This window comes from Salmo salar, chromosome 20 (genome assembly GCF_965601325.2).
Source record: "Salmo salar chromosome 20, fSalSal1, whole genome shotgun sequence".
Classification (NCBI taxonomy): Eukaryota; Metazoa; Chordata; class Actinopteri; order Salmoniformes; family Salmonidae; genus Salmo; species Salmo salar.
Genome location: NC_138310.1, coordinates 12,911,924 through 12,939,263, shown reverse-complemented (window position 1 = coordinate 12,939,263; position 27,340 = coordinate 12,911,924). Strand labels below are relative to the sequence as shown.

The 27,340-nt window shown below is 43.6% G+C and overlaps 1 protein-coding gene across 2 annotated transcripts in view; it reads right to left on the bottom strand.

Moving 5' to 3' along the window:
- LOC106580127 (disabled homolog 2-interacting protein) overlaps positions 1-27,340 on the bottom strand; it is a 120,797-nt gene that overhangs the window by 29,882 nt on the left and 63,575 nt on the right. Inside the window, exons 2-3 of one of the 2 annotated variants that reach the window (XM_014160830.3) lie at positions 23,746-23,849; positions 19,722-19,840 (exon numbers count right to left, since the gene is read on the bottom strand). In XM_014160830.3, coding sequence (XP_014016305.1) covers positions 19,722-19,840; positions 23,746-23,849 — 223 coding nt within the window. Of the gene's footprint in view, positions 1-4,193; positions 4,938-19,721; positions 19,841-23,745; positions 23,850-27,340 lie in introns of those variants that run through there. The other variant, XM_014160831.3, reaches the window with a different exon arrangement.

Here is a 27,340-nt window from a genome sequence, read left to right as displayed (position 1 = left end):
TGCGGCTTATTTATGTTCAAAATATATATATATTTTTTTATTCAGTGGGTGCGGCTTATATTCAGGTGCGCTTAATAGTCCGGAAATTACGGTACACTTAACCAGCATGGCTTCCACAGCATTCTGCAGCGATACGCCATCCCATCTGGTTTGCGCTTAGTGGGACTATCATTTGTTTTTCAACAGGACAATGACCCAACACACCTCCAGGCTGTGTAAGAGCTATTTCACCAAGAAGGGGAGTGATGGAGTGCTGCATCAGATGACCTGGCCTCCACAATCCCCCAACCTCAACCCAATTGAGATGGTTTGGGATGTGCAGAATGTGAAAGAAAAGCAGTCAACAAGTGCTCAGCATGTGGGAACTCCTTCAAGACTGTTGTAAAAGCATTCCAGGCAAAGCTGCTTGAGAGAATGCCAAGAGTGTGGACAAAGCTGTCATCAAGGCAAAGGGTGGCTATTTGAAGAATGTAAAATATTAAATATTTTGATTTGTTTAACACTTTTTTGGTTACTACGTGATTCCATATGTGTTATTAAAATAGCTTTGATGTCTTCACTAGTATTCTACAATGTAGAAAATAGTAAAAATAAAGAAAAACCCTTGAATGAGTAGGTGTTCTAAAACTTTTTACCGGTAGTGTATATAACGTTGGGAACAAACAAACTTTGATAACAAAATATGGAAATGTATAGAATCTATCACAGGACATGTTTTGTTGTTGTAAGGGTAATAATATAAGCCAGATAGGCCTATACATTTTCTTTTCTTAAAAAAACCCAAAATAAAATCTAATAATTTTATTTGTCACATACACGTGTTTAGCAGATGTTATTGCGGGTGTAGCGAAATGCTTGTGTTTCTAGATCCAACGGTGCAGTAATATCTAAGAAGTAATATTTAACAATACACACAATCTAATGTAAAGGAATGGAATTAAGAATATATAAATATTAGGAAGAGCAATGTCTAAGCGGCATAGACTAACATAGAATAGAATACAGAATATACATACTATGAGATGTGTAATGCAAAATATGCAAACATTATTAATGGAACACTAGTCACTTTAATAAAGTGGCCAGTGATTTCAAGTCTATGTATATAGGGCAGCAGCCTCTAACGTGCTAGTCATGAATTCAAACTACCACATTAAATGGACAGCACAGCAATTTATGCAGTTGATTTGCTTGTCGTCATCTCTTATACCATGTCCTCCACCATCTGTTGTGCAGTTCCAGTCGGTTAAAGTTAAAACATCAAAAGGCAATACAGGTGTAAAATAAAAAATGTAACAGATTTTGTGCCCATTATCCTATTAATCATTATTCATCGCTGCAGCCATCTACACGTTTTTACCTCAGATATCAGATCACTTAGTGGCTTTTTGATATGAGACTGTGATAAGGGAATTATATGCTTAAAGGTAATGATTAAAATAATGAACCCTGAAACGTAACTATTAATGATTATTAGCTTATGTAGCTTGTATAATGAATGATTAAAGTACTAAACGTAAGTCCAATAAGGTTTGGTAGAGATGTGAGGGATAGAAATGTGTGTGTCTAAGAAAATACGGAGAACAATTCAACTGTGTTTGACCCGACCTGGCTAGAACTCTGAGAAACTTATGATAGGACAGGGAGTCATTTTCAAGGTTCCTCTAATCTCGGGGGAATGGAACGGACAGCGCTGGGTAGTGATAAACAGTGGTGAGAACTCTGGGGAGGGATACAGCCCACCTACTGTTCGTGTGTATGTATGTGCGTAGGATATCTACTGTTTGTGTGGAGGTATGTGTGTAAATAGGGAGTGAGTTATAAAATGAATGTCTTTGTATTATGGACTTCAGAACGTTCTCTGAATAAACTGTACGAACCTTTTGCAGAAGCTGAGTCTTTGACTAATTATTATTAACCCAGTGTCTTACAAACCTTGGGGATTGGTCACAGCTTATTGATTGTTAGTTATTATCATTGGGATTGAAAATTCTCCTGACAGACTGTAAATACTGGCAACTTCCAAAATGCCTCAAACACTCCCTACTAACAGGAAACATGGACCCCAAAGGACCTCTGTTCTGAAAAGGAAACACCCGAGCAAGGATGTCACACAAAACAACAGGCAGAAAGCATGTTTTAGTGTAGGAAAAAGGGAACATGGAGGCCGATTCTTAGAATCCAGATTGCACCAAAACACAGTACGCTAACAATCATACATCAATAACGGCAAAGTCAGAACACAAAAAACGAAAACAGGTTAAACATCGCCAGGGTTTCAAAAGATGCATATACAATGTCTCTAGGGCAATCAAAATATATGTGGGGCAATCACTGTGTCCAATCTAGTTGGGAGACAAATCAATCAAATCAGAGAAGCTTTGTGAGCTATCATGAGCGAGACTGACATTTTCTAAGCTCCTGTGTACTGAAAGGAAAACATTTGCCAAAAGCCTGTATTATTTTATACAATGAGCTTAAACTAATCCTGTTGAGGGTACAAAGATCAAAATCGGTAAATAGATCAATTTCAAAACATCTGGATGCATGTCTCTCAACCGGTTGGCTACATACTCACCTATTTGGATAATGTCATGAGTATTTGGAGTCCAACTATTTTACAATACCAACTACGCATAATGTGTCAGAATGTGCCTTGAAAAACAGAAGCTGTTCCATTTGATGAATGTTTTTATAGCTGAAAGACTTGAGATTACGCAATCTCTGCACTATCGGCATGGATGACCATTGCATTAAACTTGCAAGCCTCTTTCTCAAAGCAGCTTACCGCGGTAATACTCTGGCAAAATAAGTACATTTTGAAAGACCAGGGTGAGAGTGGGCAAAGGTAACCCGCTGTATAACCTACAGTCGCATAACTGCACAGTGCACATAATACTAGTTGCTACATAACAATTTTTGGGTGTCAAGCACAAGAATCATTCATTGGAGCATGCTAAATTGATTACTCAAATGTATGATCCATATTCAAAATATTATCAGTTTAAGTGTTGAATTAATAAACAAATACACACTAAACTGAAGTCTAGCAAACGGAAAGCTGTTCAAAGTGCTGCGACTGGGAAGATACCGTATCGCGCAGGCTTAGAAACGTGATGACATGTTTGCGCCTCCTTTTGACAACTGTTCCAAAGCTAAGAAGACGTCTGACTGCCTCCAAAATGAGCTGTGACAGGAGTTTGGATTTAATGAGCACCAACATGTTAGTCCAGACTCCAGACCCAGAATCCCTCCATCAAAAGCCCTCTCTGTCTAGCGTGTGCGTTTCTGAGACGGGCACGGAACCGTCCGCAGGAATATCGCAATGCCTTTTTATTTTTTTACAAGGCAGTAAAAAAATAAAATAAATGCGATGACGGAAACCATTAAAGCCCTTCATTTCTCACCTTTTCTCCAACCTCACTTTGAGTATTGCAGTCAGAGAAGCTCTGCAGAACTGAGAAAAAACCCCATCTCCAACTCTCTATGATCACACGTGTGCACACTCATGCTAAGTGCTGGACACACACACACACACACACACACACACACACACACACACACACCACACACACACACACACACACACACACACACACACACACACACACACACACACACCAGGGTAGAGCTGGTTGCCACTCCTGTAGTGAATATTTCAGAAGCTTTTAGAACAGTAACATCATATCGGGCGGCTACCTTTCAGAACGCAGATGAAAAGTGATTTTGAGATCCACCTGGTGTCTTTCAGCATACCATGTGTGAACACTGTTTGGAGCCATAGGACATTAGAAACTAAATGGTAATCTGGGAGAGATGTTAAGCGCCGGGTGGAAGGTCGAGGACATTCTTGAGCTGTCATTACAGAGTGAACTACAGAGTTGTGCATCTATTCTGCCACAAAGGAACACTATGCTGCCTGGCTAAACACAAATTAATGTGTCTACTAGGAGCAAATATTGACTGCGACAAGCCATCATTCAACATTTTCATTCTATGAAATAAAAACCAGAACAATCAGGACGACAGCAAGACTACTGCCTTGCATCCAAACACAAGAAACACCCTCAAAGCCTATATAGAAATTCTGAGACATTTGCGTAGAATGCACTGTGTCAAGTGTTCCTAACACACTGAGATGGAGACAGTGCAGTCCATCAGATGGATGATGGAGTCTGAGGCGGAATACTCACCAGACATTCCGTCAGAATCCCCGGGAACAATCTGAGCAAGGAGGAGAAAGAGGTGGTGGATGAGGAAGCCGTCTCAGTGCTCCATTTTCTTCTGTGTGGTGAGAGCGGAGGAAAGCATGGTGGGGCTCATTCAGCCTGCACAGCGTGCTGCTGCTAGCCTATTGCTCTCCTTCCCTCCCAGTCTGTCTGTCTCCTCTGGACCTTTTATTCTAGCCCCGCCGAGAGAGCCACAGCCTGCCCTACTTCCTCCCCCGCTCCTCTCCTTTAAGTGGGCCACTGCTCCCTCTCTCTCCCTCTATCTGGCGGAGGACTGCTCGTGCCCACCGTCTTGTGCTCCCTCTCTCTATCCCCCTCACCCTCTCTTTCGTCTGTCTGTCTGTCTCCGTGTGTGTGCGCGCGCAGCAGAAGCAGGCTGTTTAGTGTGCTGTAACTCTGGTCCCCCCCCCGCTGCAGTGTGTGTGCGCGCGAGTGTGGTCTTTTGTCCTGCTGTCTTTGTGACGGACTGGCCTGCTCCCTACACAGAGATCTGCCTCTGGGGAGTAGCAGTCACTCACTGCAGATCACACAGCTCTCTCTCTCTCCATTTCTCGTTCCACTTTTCATAGAAGCAGCAGCAGGGACAGACCAAAGGTTAGTGGTGCTGCACCACGTACTTAGGGGGTGCAGTACAAGGTGAGGCCATATGGTATGCTGTTTGGTCAATCGGATCGTATGAAGCTGTACTCTGTTCAGAAGAATTCAGTAGCCTTGTTCAGAGTGCAGCACTCAGAACAGTTCAGAGCTCTAGAACAAGGGTAAAGCATAAGTGGTCCTTATCTTCCCTATTGTGTCAAAAGAGTTACATCCATTAAACAGTCACCTCTGAGAATCAAAGACTTTCACTCATGCACAACTTACTGGAGGCACACACACACACACACACACACACACACTTAAGTGTCAGGTTTTTTGTGTTTCTATGACAACACTGCGTCAGGAAAATGGTATCTTTGCTTCCTGGCAACTGACACTGTTCACGGGTAAGTGGGCAATTTTCAGCCTATTTTCTTTTCTACACCTCACAAGATGTTTTTTGTTTCTCCTTTCACACAAATGATTGTGTCTGGAGTCTTACATGGAAGTGAGCGCAGGTTGAGCCACACGACCATGACATATAACTTACGTCACCCACAGAATTTTGGTACCTTGAGGGTATTCTGCTCATCTCCCCATTATTGCATGAGAAGTGAACAATTATCATCTTCGGCATAAAACCGTTGAGTACTCCAGAGGAGGATAATATAGGTTGCTTAGCAGTACTGTATTAAAAGTGGCATAATGGAAAAACAAAGACATCTTAGTAAAGAATAGGAGAGATGGCGAAATCACAGCCCAAAACTTGGACTGTGTCCTACAAAGTGATTTATCTCCTGCTTAAAGGCCCTTTAACAATTAGGGTACCCAATTACAGGCCAGAAACCCACACAGGACAAATAAGTACGTGCGTGTGCAACAATGAACCGCAGCGGTCAAGGATTGAGTTAAGCTCTCATTTAAAACAAATAAATCCGAAGTAACAAGATAGGGACTTTGTGCTGATCAGTGGGATTCACTGCCGTAAACAATATAGCTTACCACTTCCACTGCCTGATCAGATCACTGCTCAGTCAGAACGATGCCCTCTGGTAATAATGTACCAGCATATACTGTAACCTTCCACATCAACAAGATCTGCACCACAACACTCTCCTGACCTGCACCCATGATGTCACTTCCAGTAGCGCTGCCATTTCTGGGCTAGTGCGTCGACAAAAAAGTCTTGCAGCAGACAGAATCTTGTTTTCTGTAGCCATTAGTATCGTATTTTCAACAAACGTGTGCTAAAATGTCAGACACAAAACTGATAGGCAACCCGGTACAGCACCACCAGCGTAATAAACAATGCTGTCCTCCTGGCATGGTGTTTACAGGCTCTCGTAGGCTCCGAATGGCGACAGGACTAGAGCAGGGCTGGATTAGCATGCAGTCTGTCGGTGAGAAGATCTCCGAGTCATTTCCCATGTCAGGCAGTGTTGAGAAGAAACAGAGAGGCATGTCATGATGACAGCCTCTTTCAACCAGAAGCTCCCAACCCCGCCCTCTCCCGGTTGCTCCTGACAGGAGTTAACGTATGGGCCTGCATTATTAAGTTGCTTGGCTCCAAGCCGATTAAGCAAGAGAGCACAGTCATGCCAGGAATATTTGACTGAAAGTCTCGACAAAAGGGTCTGTTCTGATACAAGGACCAATGTGTAATGTCTTCTACAAACCAGCGGTAAGTTACAAGTGCGGTCACTATCGAATGCAATGCATTTGCTGTGTAAAATGAATCTCTAGAAGTGAAAACGTGGAATTTGACCTGCTGTTTGCCAACAGACTGCCCCCTGCTGGGTGGCCTTTTCTTTATCTGAATGAAGGCTCTTGCATGTCTTATCAATCTCTCTGAAAACAAAACCCTCTATATAAAAGGCTAAGCTACATACGGTACTGACATAATAGGTTTCGTCAATGATTTGTGTGCCTCTGTTCCAAGCTGATAATGTGAAATGTCATTACTTTTGAAATAGAAACAAGTAAAAAAAACATGCTGCATTGTATTGTGTGGGTTAAAAATATAAATTGTTAGCTGATGATTGCCTGATAAGCCTAATCTTAGGAAACACACGCTGAAACTGTATTGTTGAGACAAATATGTTTTATAACAGATGCACCACACTGAGTGAAAGGGCATGCATGGAGACATTTCGCAGTTGTTTATTCTCATGGACTAGGCCTAGGCTAAGTCAAACAAGGCCAAGAAATGTGGCCCTGTTCAGAGGTTTGTGGTCCAAGCTGAATTCATGAACAACAGAGGCAATAAGACAAATGAAATAGCACTGAAGCATAACTTACAATTACAGGTTACTAAGCTACTAAAACAGACTAATTTATGAAATAGGCTTTATCGGAATAAATCAATTACATTTTAACAGAAATATGGAAAAGGAGATTTGACATCAGTATTGCAATTAGACAATACAATGAAGACCCAGTCCCTAACGGTAATGTATGGATCCAGTCATGAGGCATTTTATTAGTTATATTATTCAGTAATCAATAGATAGATCTCAATTTTGGAAATGACCATTGAAAAGTGAGAAATCGTACAGATTTAGCCTATAATAATAGGCTACCCTGCAAGATTGGGAATTCCCTCACCTTCCAGAAGGCATGAAATGCCAGCAAGTCATCCAATTAAGCATGAATCTCAGAGACTCAAAAAGGCTGCAGACAGCGAGGCCAAATCCTCATCCGGTAATTATTAGGCGCCACATCCATATCGCTAATCCCTGACTGCCTGGGCTATGCCAGTAAATACCTGAGTGACATTGAAACAGTTAGGATGCATCTGAGAATATACAGTACATTAATCAATAATCTATTCAGTGCATTTCCTGGGTAAAGTTACTACTTATTTGGTGACTAAATCACTGGGCTATAATGTTTATACTTAAACCACTACGTCGGGCCCTTCACTGCATGCACATACTCCCATCACGTCCATATTTTAGAACATAGCAGCACCACTGCCCTTTCTTAGTACTCGCAGCTTTGGTCCAGAACCCAGAGGACCTACCCACTGAGCAATCACTGGCTCAACAAGGCCAATAGAAATATAGTATACAGTATCAGCTGGAATGCATGCCTGTGTGACTATTTAATATAAATACATCTTGTTATCAGGCTCTGAACCTGAGACAGCAGCTTGCCATCAAAACATTTCCTCTTGGTCTCCTGAGTGGCGCAGCAGTCTTGAGGCGTCACTACAGACCCGGGTTTGATCCCAGGCTCACAGCCGGCCGTGACCGAGAGACCCATGAGGCGGTGCGCAATTGGCCCAGCGTCGTCTAGGTTAGGGGAGGATTTGGGCAGCTGGGATTTCATTGTCCCATCGCGCTCTAAGGACTCCTTGTGGCGGGCCGGGTGCCTGCAAGCTGACTTCAGTCACCAGCTGTACGATGTTTCCACTCACACATTGGTGTGGCTGGCTTCTGGGTTAAGTGGGCAGTGTGTCAAGAAGCAGTGCGGCTTGGCAGGGTCGTGTTTCGTAGGATGCATGGCTCTGACCTTCGCCTCTCCCGAGTCCGTAGTTGAGTTGCAGCGATGGGACAAGACTAACTACCAATTGCAGAGAAAAAGGGCTAAAAATATATATTTTTTAATAAAATAATAATTATAATAATTTCCTATTTCTCTCCCTTAAAGCCCAAACATAGACACAAGGACTCATGCATCTGAGAAACCTTCCTATCTCCTGGTATTACTCTGTGTTCTGTTCACATGCCTGGCATTGTGTGCGACTGTGATTAAGTAGGCCACTGCCTGTACAGTACTGCCCTGAGCTGGGGTAAAGATATGACCTGGAAACCTTTACTATGGCTAACCAGGCGATGGAAGTGAGACCACTGAAACAGTACAGCCCTGGGTAGGTGCCTCTTCCTCAGTTCACTGTTCTGTGCATCTATCTGAAGAAAGGCCAAGGCGACCCGGGTCAGCAGAACAAATGTCTCAAAGACAAAGGAGGTCCAAACACATGGCATTAAGTCACAACACAGTGTGTAGCTATGGAATATGGAGAAAGCCCACTATATTAGCGCATCATAAAGGCTTAAAGAACCTTACCTATCACATCTATAAACAGTCAACTTATTAATCATAACCTTGTATCATATCATCATTCTGAACAGTCATAACCTCCTTGCATCTGCAAAAACCCAAGCCTTACATATGATTCAGTACAACACAAATGGCTTAATTATTTATTTACTAGCTAACTAAATGGTAACACAGGATAAACATACAGACTTAATACATAAAAAAACTGGTCCCGAGCGGACTGGCAACAATATGGCTGCTTGTTACAAATTACATGGAGAGGGCGAGAGGGACAGAGACACAAACGTGGTACATTTAAAAATTACTCTCACTTATTAGTACTCCTATACTTTGCACACGAACCGCCACCCGTTTGGAGTAAGATATCATGAATGTATTTACGTGAAAATGCCTTGGTTCGCCGTGTATCTCTCTCGGAACCGGGCCGCCTTGGAAAGGGGGTTGTGCCTTTTAGCGGCACGCTTGTAAGGCTCTGATATGTCCCAAAATGGTTCCACAAGTCTTCTACTGTTGTCCTTTTCTGTAGTTGTCCGGTATCCGGTGACTTGTCGTGTAGTCCTGAACAGAACTACAGAGTTTATTTTCCTTCCATTCGCTCTGGAAGATGCCTCTTTGAAGATAGGCTAGCCAGCCGTGTTGACGGTTTCTAGTTGGGTGATGAGAGTAGAGTACTACGGTGGTTTGAGCAGAGTAGTAGAAAGTTCCCACTTCAATTCGCTTTTCTAGATACTTTACTTAGAACAGCTAATCAGCCGTACCAGTGATTGTCCGGGAGGTGACTTTATCGTCTCTACCTCTTGTTGAGATTCAGAGTTCAAGCCACTTTATACGTGAGCTGCAGCACTACGTCTCTCTGGTCCGATATGTTAATTCTTAACCCATCATTTTATACAGTTTGTTAGAAAGGGGTGGTTCCGTCAGGCTGACACGCTCTCTGACCTCACACTCAGGGCTCACTCAGTTTCTCAAATCATATCCCTCTCTTAACAAAAACACAAATTTTCATATTACATGCACAACGCATAGGATGGACACTTCACACATGTAGTAGGAATACTAAGGTATTTCCTTTAACATTTTTAATGACATCACAAAATAAACTATATGACATTAGTGTTCTATAGATCGCCTCTGACCATTCCCCACGTTCACAATATTGTTCCAGTATTTGCTTTAGAACGTGTTAGAGCTTCGGCAAGAGTCTTCTTTCGGTGAATTTGGAGAGGGGGACCTGAATCTTCTACCTTGATTTACAACAGGGCATGAGTTGTTAACACCCCCCCCCCCCCGCGCATGTGAGAGTGGGTCTGGCTAAAGTCAGTTGTTGCAAACCTGATCTGACCTATTTGGATCCTTACAGGCCAGTCATGACACGTAGTAGAACTGAAAAAGTGTTCCTCTCCACTTTCTGGAGGACCAAGTTTTGAAATCAGTGGAATGCCCGGTGGAATTAGAGTATAATAGCTAAGGAGATGGAGACAATTCTGCCTTTTGATTGCGAATATGCACAGGGAGTCGAAAAGAGAACACACAGCAGGCTTTTGTATAAAACTAGTCTCCGGATTACATTTTCAAACTAAGGACAACCATGACATCCGTGACAGAGGGAGAAGCGTCCATCCATGTAAGATAGTCTATCTAGCTACATTTTCAGATATTATACATTTTTAATTTGGTCAGAAAGTCGTTTTCATTTCAAGTTAAAGCGTACTGTAGCTAGCTGGCTTGCTAGCTAATGTTAAGTGTATGATCTGTGTAGTAATATTATTCATATCTCAGAGCCATTTGCATTGCTAGTTAACTTAACATTAGCTAACAAGCTAGAAACGACCCAAAACAATGTTAAGAAAGTTGCTTTTAGTTGCCTGGTTTGCTAGATTGACAAACAAAATACATTTTTAACCAGAGCCATTTGAATTGCTAGCTATAGCCTAATGTTAGCTAGCTTCCTAACATTGAACCTAGTTGGTTAGCTACCTGCAGATTCATGCAGGGTTGTAATATTATGAGTTGGGATTATGGTTCATTGTTTAGCTAGTTAGCTACATGTTTAAACAAAATACCACTGTGCAAGTAACCATTTTACTAGACCTTCTGTATCCTGTGCTTGTCACAAATCTTTGATTTTACATGTGTTTACCAGAGACGCTAATGTGAAGAACATGACTTGCACCAAACGTATAACATTAGGCCAACGAGACAGTGTCCAAGTTCTAAAACTCTCCAGTAGAATGCCCTGCTTTTATTTCATCACACTCACAACTGTAAGCTATTTTCTGTAATTGGCTCGCCATTAACTTGTAAATAATGATCTTGTTGTGAGTTTATTTTCCTGTAATATTGAGGACAAATGAGCTAAAACAAAGATGTTGTCAGCTATATGATATGGTCAATATTTGAACTGGCTAGCCAGCTAACTTAACATTAGCTAGAAACTAACAAAAACATTGCTTAGAAAGTTGCTTTTAGTTGCCTGGTTTGCTAGATTGACATATACTAAATGGGTGGGTTTATTGGTGTTAAAATACACTAGTTATGCTATTTTGGACCACCAGGCTGCTGATTTCATGCAGCCTGTAGTTTTTGTGTTTATAACTTTTCATAACAACAAGTTTGATGTCGGACAACAATAGAATGTTCTGATGTCACTGCGACAACTGTCGATAGACGTAGAATAAACCAGCCTTTAGTCTTTAAATCTTGGTTGTTTAGTACATGGCCTCACATGTGAATCCTTAAAGAAATCGACGGGGCTAAGGCTTAAGAGGGTGTGAACAATGCTGAATGGGTGTAGACAAAGAAGAGCTCTCCAGTAGGTTTACCAAAACATTCAAGGGCCATTTTCTCAAAAGTGAGGTTACAAGTTTATCAACTTTCAAAGCAGAATTACTTTCCCATTGTTCCTCAACTGTAGTGTATGATATACCATTTTCTAGCTCTGAGTGAGTCTCTACTGTTATCCAATGTAAAAAACACAATTTCAAATGTTGCTACATAAGACTGAATCGAGCCGGTCGGTCACATATGTATTGCGACTCAATACTTGTCACGCCCTGACCTGAGAGAGCCTTTTTATGTCTCTATATAGGTTTGGTCAGAGTGGGATTTGGGTGGGCATTCTATGTCTGTATTTCTATATTGGGGATTGCTTTGTTTCGGCCGGGTATGGCTCCCAATCAGGAACATCGTTGTTGCTGATTGGGAGTCATACTTAGGCAGCATGTTTTTCCTTTGGGTTTTGTGGGTAGATGTTTTCTGTTTAGTGTGTTAGGATACCTGACAGGACTGTTTGGCTGTCATCTGTGTTTCTTTGTGAAGTACCTTTTTTCATCTAAAATAAAAGATGAACAAATTCCACGCTGCACCTTGGTCTACTACTTCAGACAGCCGTTACAATACTGCGATTTTATTGCAATTTGATGTTCTAAAGATACTGCTCACTATATGTAGAATGCAGAGAGACGAGAAAGCGTGAGAAAAAGAGTTTATATCAGTTACGGAAATAAAAGTGCTGAAACCATGTTGGCTCACTATTTAAAAAGATGGACAACAAGCTATAGGATGACGTTTTGGCACATGTACAGCCGACTAGCACTAGCTAGTCCTGCTGTACGATACTTGGAGTCAAAGTATCGATACAATATTGTTCAAAATAATACTGTAATATATGTAACTCTATCGATTTCCCCCCTTCACTAACAGATATAGGCTACTTCATTCAATCTCTATATTTGAGGGAAGTCCATGTAATTATAGAAACACAAACGCTCACTCAGTGGGTTGTGTGAACTCATTGAGAGGAGTGGACCTGCCATAGACTGGTGATGATGGCACCACCTCGGTCTGCTATTCTACACTACTAGAGCCAGGAGCTAGGATGCCAGTTCCAAACACACCCACACAAACACACCCTCAAAAGTAACACCCACAATTCAAGCATCTATGGTCCACTGCATCATAGCCTAGTGGTTAGAGCGTTGGGCCAGTAACTGAAAGGTTGCTGGATCAAATCCCTGAGCGGACAAGGTAAAAATCTGTCATTCTGCCCCTGAGCAAGGCAGTTAACCCACTGTTCCCCAGGCACCGAAGACATGTATGTTGATTATGGAAGTCCCCCGCACCTCTCTGATTCAGAGGGGTTGGGTTAAATGCAGAAGACACATTTCAGTTGAAGGCATTCAGTTGTACAACTGACTATGTATCCCTCTTTCCCTTACTCCAGGAGAGTGTACACACTGGGCTCCTGAGTGGCACAGTGGTCTATGGCACTGCATCTTAGTGCTAGAGGTGTCACTACAGACCCTGATTTGATTCCAGGCTGTATCACAACCGGATGTGATTGGGAGTCCCATAGGGTGGCGCACAATTGGCCCAGCGTTGTTAGGGCTTGGCCGGGGTAGGCCGTCATTGTAAATAAGAATTTGTTCTTAACGGACTTGCCAAAAAAAAAAAAAAAACAAGCATGGCCACTCTAGTGGATGTGTAGATAATAAATCAGGCTCTCCTGCCTTGTGGTTGCCATGAGGAGGATTTGCTCTTCGTCCAGCCCCGGGCTAATGGGCAGGTGTAACGGTGGATGAAATCTCCTGACAGCACAGCACAGCTCAGCCAATCCCTCTCCCACCTCAACAAGAGCCTGTACTGTGTGTGTAGATTAAGAACCATATAAATCCCTGCATGACTCTCTGGATAAGAGTGTCTGCGAAATGAATAAAATGTAAAATGATTCACAGCAACAGTATAGAACAGCCAGCAACCACGATACTGACTGAAGAGTGTCATTCTACCACCCAGTGAGGTGCCACAGCCCCACAGTATGAGAGCTGGAGAGAAGGACTGAAGTTTTTATTTTATACATTTATACAGGTATGTCAATTAAGAACCAATTGTTATTTACAATGACGGCCTATCAAACAAAAATAAACAACAATTACACTATACGTGCAGTATCGATATACACATCAATTACACAATACCTGGAAAACACACAAAACACGAAAAGTAAAACACAATCATATGAAAAAAACACATTCTTCAGTAAAAACGCCCTCTAACATCCGCTTGAATTTCCCCAGAGCAGTGGTTCCCAAGCTTCTTATAGTCCCGTACCACTTCAAACATTCAACCTCCAGCTGCGCACCTACCCCTTCTAGCACCAGGGTCAGCGCACTCTCAAATGTTGTTTTTTGCCATCATTGTAAGCCTGCCACATGTACACTATACGATACATTTATTAAACATAAGAATGAGTGTGAGTTTTTGTCACAACCCGACTCGTGGGAAGTGACAGAGCTCTTATAGGACCAGGTCACAAATAATAATAAATCATTTTGCTCTTTATTTAGCCATCTTACATATAACATCATATTTGTTCATCGAAAATTGTGAATAACTCACCACAGGTTAATGAGAAGGGTGTGCTTGAAAGTATGCACATAACTACACAATGTTGGGTTATATTGGAGAGAGTCTCAGTCTTAAATCATTTTCCACACACAGTCTGTGCCTGTGTTTAGTTTTCATGCTAGTGAGGGCCGAGAATCAACTGTCACATAGGTACGTGGTTGCAAAGGGCATCTTAACAGCACGATTTGCCAAGGCAGGATACTCTGAGCGCAGCCCAATCCAGAAATCTGGGAGTGGCTTCTGATTAAATTCAATTATCACAGAACCTCTTGTTCCAATTTCAATGAGGCTCTCTTTCGAGTTGTGTAGTCCACTTGTGTAGCTAGCAGGACTGACTTTGTGTTAGCTAGCCAACGTTTAATTACTTCTGCGTTATGAAAGAAACTAGACGCGGACACAAATGATCCATTGGTAGTTTGTTGTAACCAAGTATTGGTGCTAACTGTGTGTTATTGGATGCTAGCATGCTAGTTAGCTACGGCGTCATAGGATACGGTGCACTGGGTGGGTTTCACGGAAGAATACTGTACCAAGTTATCTAGCTGAATAAACTAAGTTTGAGCCTATTCCTGGAAACATTGAACCACTGTAGTTTACATCAATTATAATTTCTAAAGTGGAAGTTGGAAAAGTTATATTTGAGTGTTTCAGTGAATGGTTAGTGAGGGATGCCCTGCTCTTTCGCTTCCCCAGTTGTTTAGTTAATTTTCATTCCAATCTCCTTTGCATTAGCGTAGCCTCTCCTGTAGCCTGTCAACTATGTGTCTGTCTATCCCTGTTCTCTCCTCTCTGCACAGGCCACACAAACGCTGCACACTGCATGGCCGCTGCCACTCTAACCTGGTGGTCCCAGCGCGCACAACCCACGTGGAGTTCCAGGTCTCCGGCAGGCTCTGTAACTGCCGGTCTGCGGCCAACAAGGCAGCGTTCATCTCAGCCTATGCTACCCTCCAGTCCCTCGACTTCTTGGCGCTGACGGAAACATGGATTACCACAGAAAACACTGCTACTCCTACTGCTCTCTCCTCGTCTGACCACGTCTTCTCGCATACCCAGAGAGCATCTGGTCAGCGGGGTGGTGGCACTGGAATCCTCATCTCTCCCAAGTGGACATTCTCTCTCTCTCCCCTGACCCATCTGTCTATCTCCTCCTTTGAATTCCATGCTGTCACAGTCACTAGCCCATTCAAGCTTAACATCCTTATCATTTATCGCCCTCCAGGTTCCCTTGGAGAGTTCATCAATGAGCTTGACGCCTTGATAAGTTCCTTTCCTGAGGATGGCTCACCCCTCAAAATTCTGGGTGACTTTAACCTCCCTACGTCTACCTTTGACTCATTTCTCTCTGCCTCCTTCTTTCCATTCCTCTCCTCTTTTGACCTCACCCTCTCACCGTCCCCCCCTACTCACAAGGCAGGCAATATGCTTGACCTCATCTTTACTAGATGCTGTTCTTCTACTAATCTCACTGCAACTCCCCTCCAAGTCTCCGACCACTACCTTGTATCCTTTTCCCTCTCGCTCTCCTCCAACACTACTCACTCTGCCCCTACTCAGATGGTATTGCGCCGTCGCAACCTTCGCTCTCTCTCTCCTGCTACTCTCTCCTCTTCCATCCTATCATGTATTCCCTCTGCTCAATCCTTCTCCAACCAATCTCCTGATTCTGCCTCCTCAACCCTCCTCTCCTCCCTCTCTGCATCCTTTGACTCTCTATGTCCCCTATCCTCCTATTTTGAAAAGAAGGTTGACGACATCCGATCCTCGATTGTTAAGTCAAACGACACCGCTGGTCCTGCTCACATTGCCCTACCCTATGCTTCGACCTCTTTCTCCCCTCTCTCTCCAGATGAAATATTGTGACGGCCGGCCGCCCAACAACCTGCCCGCTTGACCCTATCCCCTCCTCTCTTCTCCAGACCATTTCCAGAGACCTTCTCCCTTACCTCACCTCGCTCATCAACTCATCCTTGACCGCTGGCTACGTCCTTTCCGTCTTCAAGAGAGCGAGAGTTGCACCCCTTCTCAAAAAACCTACACTCGATCCCTCCGATGTCAACAACTACAGACCAGTATCCCTTCTTTCTTTTCTCTCAAACTCTTGAGCGTGCCGTCCTTGGCCAGCTCTCTTGCTATCTCTCTCAGAATGACCTTCTTGATCCAAATCAGTCAGGTTTCAAGACTGGTCATTCAACCGAGACTGCTCTTCTCTGTGTCACGGAGGCTCTCCGCACTGCTAAAGCTAACTCTCTCTCCTCTGCTCTCATCCTTCTTGACCTATCTGCTGCCTTTGATACTGTGAACCATCAGATCCTCCTCTCCACCCTCTCCGAGTTGGGCATCTCCGGCACGGCTCACTCTTGGATTGCGTCCTACCTGACAGGTCGCTCCTACCAGGTGGAGTGGCGAGAATCTGTCTCCGCACCACGTGCTCTCACCACTGGTGTCCCCCAGGGCTCAGTTCTAGGCCCTCTCCTATTCTCGCTATACACCAAGTCACTTGGCGCTGTCATATTCTCACATGGTCTCTCCTATCATTGCTACGCAGACGACACACAATTAATCTTCTCCTTTCCCCCTTCTGATAACCAGGTGGCGAATCGCATCTCTGCATGTCTGGCAGACATATCAGTGTGGATGACGGATCACCACCTCAAGCTGAACCTCGGCAAGACACAACTCCATTGTGTCCTCCTCCCAGAGTGCTAAGAGCCTTGGCATGACCCTGGACAACACCCTGTCGTTCTCCGCTAACATCAAGGCGGTGACCCGATCCTGTAGGTTCATGCTCTACAACATTCGCAGAGTACGACCCTGCCTTACACAGGAAGCGGCGCAGGTCCTAATCCAGGCACTTGTCATCTCCCGTCTGGATTACTGCAACTCGCTGTTGGCGGGGCTCCCTGCCTGTGCCATTAAATCCCTACAACTCATCCAGAACGCCGCAGCCCGTCTGGTGTTCAACCTTCCCAAGTTCTCTCACGTCACCACGCTCCTCCGCTTCCAGTTGAAGCTCGCATCTGCTACAAGACCATGGTGCTTGCCTACGGAGCTGCGAGGGGAACGGCACCTCCGTACCTTCAGGCTCTGATCAGTCCCTACACCCAAAGAAGGGCACTGCGTTCATCTACCTCTGGCCTGCTCGCCTCCCTACCTCTGCGGAAGCACAGTTCCCGCGCAGCCCAGTCAAAACTGTTCGCTGCTCTGGCACCCCAACAGTGGAACAAGCTCCCTCACGACGCCAGGACAGCGGAGTCAATTACCACCTTCCGGAGACACCTGAAACCCCACCTCTTTAAGGAATACCTGGGATAGGATAAAGTAATCCTTCTAACCCCCCCTACCCTCCCACCTTAGATGTACTAGATGTACTATTGTAAAGTGGTCGTTCCAATGGATATCATAAGGTGAATGCACCAATTTGTAAGTCGCTCTGGATAAGAGCGTCTGCTAAATGATGTAAATGTAATGTTCAGATATCAGTAAGTGGACTGGAGGCAGGGCATGAAAGGGATAACGAATCTAGTTGTTTGTGTCATCTGTTTCGGGAAAGTACCTGCGTAATTGCGCACCCAGCTCACTCAGGTGCTTCGCTATATCGCATTGGACATTGTCCGTAAGCTTTAGTTCATTTGCACACAAAAAATCATAAAATGATGGAAAGACCTATGCAGTCAGAGAAGAGCTCCAACTTCTTAATCATAGCCTCAATTTTGCCCCACACATTGAATACAGTTGCGGAGAGTCCCTGTAATCCTAGATTCAGATCATTCAGGCGAGAAAAAACATCATCCAGATAGGCCAGTCGTGTGAGAAACTCATCATCATGCAAGCGGTCAGACAAGTGAAAATGATGGATAGTAAAGAAAACTTTAAGCTTGTCTCTCAATAAAAAAAAAACGCATCAATACTTTGCCCCTTGATAACAAGTGCACTTCTGTATGTTGTAAAAGTGTTACATGGTCGCTGCCCATATCATTGCATAGTGCAGAAAATACATGAGAGTTCAGGGGCCTTGCTAACAATTTTCACTGTAGTGTCCAAAACGTCTTTCAAGCTGTCAGGCATTCCTTTGGCAGCAAGAGCCTCTCGGTGGATGCTGCAGTGTACCCAAGTGGCGTCGGGAGCAACTGCTTGCACGTGCGTTACCACTCCACTATGACTCCCTGTCATGGATTTTGCGCCATCATTACAGATACCAACACATCTTAACCCCCAAAGTCCATTTCACATCACAAAGCTGTCCAGTACTTTAAAAATATCCTCTCCTGTTGTCCTGGTTTCCAGAAGAGGATGTCTTCCTTAATTGACCCCTCATAAACGTAACGGACATATACCAGGAGCTGTGCCAGGCCCGCCACGTCTGTTGACTCACCCAGCTGTAACGCATAGAATTCACTGGCTTGTATGCGAAGCAGTAATTGTTCCAAAACATCTCCTGCCATGTCACTGATACGTTGTGAAACAGTGTTGTTTGATGAAGCCATTGTATGTATAGTTTTTTGGGGTCTTTTCCCCCAGCATTGTCCCAGCCATATCCGCGGCAGCAAGAATAATTAAGTCCTCCACAATAGTATGTGGCTTGCCTGTCCTAGCCACTCGGTAGCTCACCATATAAGACGCTTCTAGCCCCTTCTTTTTAATGGTAACTGTTGCTTTTATACATGTCTTAATTCTGGCTCAAAAAACTCCTGCGGCTTAATTTTCAAATTAGCATGTTTTGTTTCTAAATGTCTGCGCAAGAGTTTCATTGAGTTGTGAGATGGTACTTTCGCACATATAACACACTGTGGCTGAGGAAAGGTACTACTCCCAATATAAGTGAACCACAAAATCAATGTAGTTCTCATCATATTTGCGCTTCTTCGATGGTCCAACGTCCATGTCTGTTGTTCGGTGCTTTCCCGGTTAAGGGGGCAGTAGCTCTTTGGCTGCATCAGATTCACAACTGTCGGTGTCCATGCTAGCTGGGCTAACAACAAATGTAGAATTACTGATGCTAGCATTGGACGTGCTCATGGAAGCAGAACAACTTGTGTTGTCGACAGGTGCAGGTGTTGTACTGCTGGTAGTAGCAGTACTACCAGTAGAGCTGGTATGTGTCTCTATGGACGCAGGCCTTCATTTTTTAACCATTTATCAATTTTCGAGCAAACAGGATGAGCAGCAGCTACGTTTGGCTACATACGGACCGTTAGTGGAATTCCCGCAAGAGAGTACCGGTTAATGTGATTGGATGTTAGTTATTTGACTAGGCTACCTGTATTTGGCATTGAGGTGTTATTTCGCTGAACACTAAATGTTTAATTTTATTTTTGACAGTGAAACGAGGCTACTCAGGCGAGAAACAAACCTCACCTAAATGTATAGTTTGTCCCGTTGGAAAATAGTTCTGTGTGTGTGTGTGTGTGTGTGTGTGTGTGAAGGACTTGTTCAGTTGCATCTCACCTGTCATTGTCTGCAGTTTTGAAGCCCGGCAGGATGTTTCTGAAGCTGCTGTTGCGGTCCAGCTTGGGTTGGCTCTTGGTGCGTTTGATGGAGCCCTTCAGTCTGCGACTCAGGAAACCCTGGACAGGGAGAGAGGGGAGTTGCCGTGGCCCAGGCGGGAGGAGAGAAACCAGAGGGTGAAAATTCACTCAGACTCTCCTTACATTTAAAAAAAATAACAGTATAAATGGTGGAGCAACAACAGAAAAATTATATTGATTGAGTGCTCTCCCGCTCTCTGTCTCCTCTCATCCGCAGCATTTGGAGAGAGCAGTGCATTGTTGTGTGGATCTCTCCGACACATCTGCTCGCTGTGCACACACAGCAGAAGCAGCCGTGTTGATGTGCGACTCCCCTAAGTCCCTGTTACCATGGAAACTGTTGGCGGGCGTGGGGAGGAGAAAAAAAAACTGTATTCCACATAAAATGACATGACTGGAGCGGCCGCGAGTTCAGAGGGGAAAGCTGAGCATGTGCTTTTGATAGGCTGCCCTGATTAGAGAGAGATTAAAAAGAGTTGGATTATTTCTAAGAAGACCTAGACCTGTCTGTGTTAGAGTAGTGGTGGGGGAAAAACAAGATACAGCCTCAGCGACAATCATTTGATGAGATAATGATGGTGCTGCAATCCTAAATACTAAGCAAGGCTACTTCCCTGTATAATTAATGAATTGAATGAATTATTATTTGAGCAAATGAATGAACTATACCTGCCATAGAAGAAGACAGTGGGAGGAAAGATGGGAAAAGACTGCATAAGGCTTTGGGTATTAAGGACAAAAAGACATCACCAGTAGTGATGGGGGGGGGGAAAAACGATACAGCTTCATACCGGGACATTATTTTTTTTTTTACAATATATCGTATCCTTTTCACAATATCGCAATATGGTTTTTGCGCTAGTTTGGCTGTACCTGCACCAAAACTCTAGTATTTTTCCTTCATAGCTTGTTCTTCATCTTCTTTTTAAACATGGAGCCAATTTGTTTTCAGCACTGTTGTTTTCATGACAAAACAAAACTCATTTTTTCATGGCCTGCTCTTGTCCCTCTGCAGCTAGACATATGGTAAGCAATATTTGGAACATCGAATCGCAATAAATCACAGTGTCGAATCGGAATACATATAGAATTGTGAGAATCGCAATACACATCACATCAGCACACAGCATCGTGATAATATTGTATTGTGAGGTCCCTGGCAATTCCCAGTCTTAATCACCGGACAGACACCGATAAATAAATCCAAGAACAGCTTTTCACTGGGATTGGTCTCACACTTCCTTTCCTACTGGCTCACACATGAAACAAATGAACAGCTCACAGACATCACACCATAGCTAATGTAGCTGCACTGTGCATGCGGATGTGTGAAATGGACCATTTCCTGAATAATTGTCGACACTAGTCCTAACAGAGTCTGTTTCAAGGAACAACACGAGCCAAAAATAAAACTTTTGCTCAGCCAGAAGAGAAAAATATCCATCTGCAAAATTGCACAAGCCCTGCTCCTAAAAAAAATAAAAGCCTATTTCCTTCTAGAGAGTAGCCTAACCAAGGGTAATTTTAATGTACAGTTTGTTACATTTTACAGCCTACATTATATTTGTGCCATGTGAATTATACCAACTCCGCAATTAATCACGAGCTCCATGCAAACAGAAAGGAAATCGTCAATGTATCCAAGAAATGCATGACACTGACAACTAAAATGCACAAAAAAGGAGGGAATCATTCATGATATCACATTACAGATGTTGACTATAGCCTAGCACTCGATGACGAGGTGACTTGAGGCTGTACTGGTTGAAGTCGACTCCCATTTCTAAAACGGGAACCTTCAAGCAAATTAGTCCTTCAAAAGACCTTCCAAACATTTCTGCTTCTGGCAAAGAAACCATCCCTTCCAATTATGACAGTCTCTTGGGAGGCATTACTCCTTTCCTGCTGTAATTTGTGGGGAATTTTCTGGGCGCTCTATTCTTAGGCCTTCCCCTCCAATGACATTTGCAGAGTGACTGGGAGGGGAATTATTGATGGGTCTCGACAGGGCTGGAGGAGGGAGAGGTGTTTGATGATGCAGCAGACCCCAGCTCCCCTACAGAGCACCTCTGGCATGGGTAGAGTAGTGTAGGGTAGGGCTGGGTAGGGCAGGCAGGTAGGCACAATGGATGAACAATGATTGGCCTTTGCTTTTCTTTTTTGGGGGGACTGCAGTGCTGCATGTACGTTTGACCACTCCAAAAACAAAACACAAATCAGGAGTTTGGCACACGCCATTGAGTAGTGGTGCTGATCGAGCCAGTAAGTAGACCTAGAAGCAGAACCTCAAATCAAAGACTCACGGCTGTGTTCAAACTACAGTGGAAATTCTCTCTCTTTACAGCTTCAGATTGGTATGAATGAGACTGGTGGGATTTCCTCCTCTCTGTTGGTTTTTCCTGCTGGTTCTCACATGGACCACCTGCTAGGGGTGTTGAGTTCCTCCTGGGGCGCTGGGCCTTGTCCTCACAGCCAGAGGTCCTCATTCCCCCTTTCTCCTGCTCCAACAGGCTCCAGGTCCCCCTCCCACCCACCCAACCACTCTGAGCTCAGCTCATGACGGCCAGCCTCTTGCCCTTCAGTCCCACAGGAAGACACGAGACAATTAGCGGGAGGAGCCACAGTGTGTCAACACCATCCCGTATCATCCTACGGCTTTCATTGTGTGCATCATTTCATTTCAACTTTATCCCATTTGAGAACATCCTGAGAGACACACAGAAGGAGAGAGGAGATGTCTGTACTAACCTATATTTAGGCATTATCCTTAAAGAGAGAGATTGTGAAATGAGAAGCGAGGCACTGCATCACTAATTGTGTCATACACTGAAGGCCTGGATGTCTCTCCTAGAATGCAAAGAGCAAGGGTAATCCGTCACCATGCTCTAATCAGCTAATGAATCCACTGACGTGTCTCAGGTATGACGAACCACACGGAGGGAGGCGCTCAGCAGTAATGTCACCATGGTAACCTGCACGTAGGAGAACTCAGCCAGGATGGCATTGGAGGCACCGGCGACTGAACCACAAGCACAACGACTCAGCTAGGCTATACCGTAGCTAGGCTAGCAACAGTTCTACGCCAGCCTGCCAGGGCTTTGTTTGGCTGGGAATTCGCAGTCCCATCTCTGGTTACACAACAAGTCATTAACAATTGATTAGGCTCTGTGGCAGTGAAGCAAACGAGAATAAGCTGATCAAGATCTCTGTTGTCTCTCCCTCCAGCGTGACCGCTGAGAGTCAAAATGCCATCTGACAACATGGAGCTGGTCCTCTAGCACCACCAGCCTGACCTGAGGGCTCCTCCATCTACCTAGACTCCATTTAAACACAGTCAAGGTTACTGTGCTCGTCTCAATCCAACAGAGGTGAACGACATTACCTCCACCTTACAGTAAAGAAAGGCCACTGATTAGCAGCATGACATTACAAACACAACAGGTGTGTGTGATCACTCAACCTTTTATGTTCACTGTCAGCTCCCATCATCCGCTCTCAGGGGAACACAATTATCTGATCATATTCTGTTGAAATAACAAGGACCTTCCCTAAGGGGGTAAGGCACCGGAGTCTTGCCTCCACCATTAATAGCCAGGAAATAGATTTTCTTGGCTGAAGAAAGATACTGAGACAAGGACCTAACCACACCTGTTGGATTTTAAAACCCAAAGCTGTACATCAAAAGCATTACAAATGTGGAATCGTAGTGGCCTACACTATTTACATGCAGAAGGTTTATACAGAGTAGATGTCAAATATCTCATGCTCCCCACTGACCTCTAGAGGGCATGAGACAAACAATAGTGTAGCTGTGTGTTTGTGACAGACAGACAGACAGACAGACAGACAGACAGACAGACAGACAGACAGACAGACAGACAGACAGACAGACAGACAGACAGCGAGAGATGTAGAGTAGAGTAGGTGCACTGATGAATGCTCACCGTGACTTTGAAGGGGGTGGAGGTGGATGGCTCTATGGAGGGGCACTTGTCCAGAGCGCTGCCCGGCATGCTGCACCTGCGGCCAACCCTCTCAGGAGGGAGCTCTGAGAGAGGAGAGACATCCACATGAAAGTCCTTAGTGCACAATTCAGTCAAATTCCAACGGTAGATATTTGCAGATCTATTATAATCTCAAACAACGTCCATATGATCTTCAGAAAGGAGCGAGCACACAAATTTAAAAAGTTATGCTTTTCTAGTTTGTTGATTTTTCTTTAAAAAAACGGTACAATCTGCAAATTCTTGCTGTTCAATGGTAATTTCAATATATCGCCTATCCATCAATTTTTTAAATAATATAATTTATCCATACGAATCTAATTCTCAATGTCACTCTTGCGTGTATCTTTCCCACACAACCCCTTGGCTTTCTCTGAATGATTTGTGTTTGGGATGCGCTACACGTTCCCCCTGTTTGTCTATGCAGAACGCAACGAGAGAAAGAGAGTTTGCCCAGAAAACAAATGACTGACAGAGTGCAGCCCTCCGTGAGAGACAAAGATCTATGAAATCCATACATGTTCTCTTTCTGTGCAGCAGTATCTGTTCAAAGTTGATAGGCCAAGAGTGAAGTGTCACTCTCATTTCTGCGCCGCTGCCTCTGTTGGAGAGATAAGACTAACAAGACAGCAGACCTCTGAGCTCCCTCATTTATCGCCTCACACTTTCTCATGGAGGAAGCAGGAGATAACAGACAATGGCACCGCATTCAATTACATGATAAACTTAAGATAGTGAAAAACTTCACTTCTGGTTTTTAGAACAAGTTCATCTAATAATGGGTTTCGCTAGGCTAGCTACAATAGCTGATCAACCACAGAAAGGCCAAAGAATAATATCAAAGCACATCAACGCGACAAGATCACTTCAAACAACCAGGAAGGGAACGCTGTCAAAATGGGAACATGATGTGTAGAAAACGTCTGGCTGCAAAAGGTCTGGAGACAGTTTACACTGAGTTTGGCTGTCTCAGGAGATTTCCTCTCAATGCATCCTCCGCTTGGCTTAGTTTCAGAAGGCATCGACAAAAATCTGCCTTGGATTAGCTGACATTTTTTCAAGGGTACAGTAGTCTAAAAGTATTTGCTAAATATTGCCTAAAATATTGCTTCAAATCAATAAAATCACACCATTTTTACTTCGTTCAATTCTAAATTAATTGAAGGTAGGCTTACATAAAATACATTTAATTTAGAAATACTTTCCCCACATTTTGTTACATTACAGCCTTATTCTAAAATTGATTAAATTAACATTTTCCTCATCAAATCTACACATAAATACACCATAATGACAAAGCAAAAACAGGTTCTTAGAATATTTTGGAAATGTATTAAAAATAAAAAATCTTATTTACATAAGTATTCAGAACCTTTGCTATGAGACTCCAAATTGAGCTCAGGTGCATCCTGTTTCCATTGATCATCCTTGAGATGTTTCTACAACTTGATTGGAGTCCACCTGTGGTAAATTAAATTGATTGGACATGATTTGGAAAGGCACACACCTGTCTATATAAGGTCCCACAGTTGACAGTGCATGTCAGAGCAAAAACCAAGCCATGAGATTGAAGAAATTGTTCATAGAGCGCCGAGAAAGTATTATGTCGAGGCACAGGTGTGGGGAAGGGTACCAAAAAATGTCTTCAGCATTGAAGGTCTCCAAGAACAGTGACTTCAATCATTCTTAAATGGAAGAAGTTTGGAACCACCAAGAGTTGGCTGCTGGCCGACCGGCAAAACTGAGCAATCGGGGGAGAAGGGCCTTGGTCAGGGAGGTGACCAAAAACCTGATGGTCACTCTGACGGAGCTCCAGAGTTCCTCTGTGGAGATGGGAAAACCTTCCAGAAGGACAACCAACCATCTCTGTAACACTCCACCAATCAGGCCTTTATGGTAGAGTGGCCAGACGGAAGCCACTCCTCAGTAAAATGCACATGACAGCTTGTTTGGAGTTTGCTAAAAAGGCACCTAAAGGACTCTCAGACCATGAGAAACAAGATTCTCTGGTCTGATGAAACCAAGATTGAACTCCTTGGCCTGAATGCCAAGCTTCACGTCTGGAGGAAACCTGGCACCACCCCTACGGTGAAGCATGGTGGTGGCAGCATCATGCTGTGGGGATGTTTTTCAGGGGCAGGGACTGGGAGACAGGGACTGGGAGACTAGACTAGTAATCCTTCTAACCCCCCCTTAAAGATTTAGATGCACTATTGTAAAGTGGTTGTTCCACTGGATATTATAAGGTGAATGCACCAATTTGTAAGTCGCTCTGGATAAGAGCGTCTGCTAAATGACTTAAATGTAAATGTAAATGTAGTCAGGAGAGAGCAAGATGAATGGAGCAAAGTACAGAGAGATCTTTGATGAAAACCTGTTACAGAGTGCTCCGGACCTCCAGACTGGGGCGAAGGTTCACCTTCCAACAGGACAATGACCCTAGGCCCACAGCCAAGATCACGCAGGAGTGGCTTCGGGACAAGTCTCTAAATGTCCTTGAGTGGCCCAGCCAGAGCCTGGACATAAACCCGATCTAACATCTCTGGAGAGACCTGAAAATAGCTGTTCAGCGACACTTCCCATCCAACCTGACAATGCTTGAGAGGATCTGCAGATAAGAATTGGAGAAACTCCCCAAATACAGGTGTGCCAAGCTTGTAGTGTCATACCCAAGAAGACGCGAGGTTGTAATCTCTGCCAAAGGTGTTTCAACAAGGTACTGAGTAAAGGGTCTGAATACTTATATAAATGTATTTCTTTTTTTAAAATTTGTAATACATTTCTTAATTTCTAAAAACCTGTTTTTGCTTTGGGGTATTGTGTGTAGGTTGATGAAGGGGGAAAAATGAATCAATTTTAGAATGAGGCTGAAACGTAACAAAATGTGGAAAAAGTGAAGAGGTCTGAAAACTTTCCGAATGTACTGTTTATTGTCACACCCAAGACAGTTCTAGTCTTTAAATGCAAATATTTCTAAAGGTAAAGAATGGCTTTAAGTATTGAGACAGTGACATTTCTTGTTGTTTTGGCTATGCACTTTGGATTTAAAATTATAGTGACTATGAGGTTGAAGTGCAGGCTGTCAACTTTAATTTTGGGGTATTTTCATCCATATCGGGTGAACGGTTTAGAAATTACAGCACTTTGAATGGTTTCCAACACTGAATTAATGGTTTATTAAGATTAGTGATTAAGTTAAGGATGCACAAATCCTAAAACCAAGACATGCCTCTCACCATTACAATAACAGGGGAGGTTAGCATTTTTTGGGGGGCATGATATATGTGCGTCTAACTTTGTCACTCATCATTATTCACGATTCATTCAGTACTATCCGTAATCATGGTAGCATCCACATTAATGTAGAAGTATTTAAAAACATATTCAAACCTTATTTACAATAAAAGTGACTCCAAAATGACAATACATTATTTACCATTCATTTCAATTGGGCACAAAATAATCTGAAACACAACCAAAACAAACAGCAAATGCAACTAACAATGTTGTAGTCACAAGTTTGATTTAATCAGTG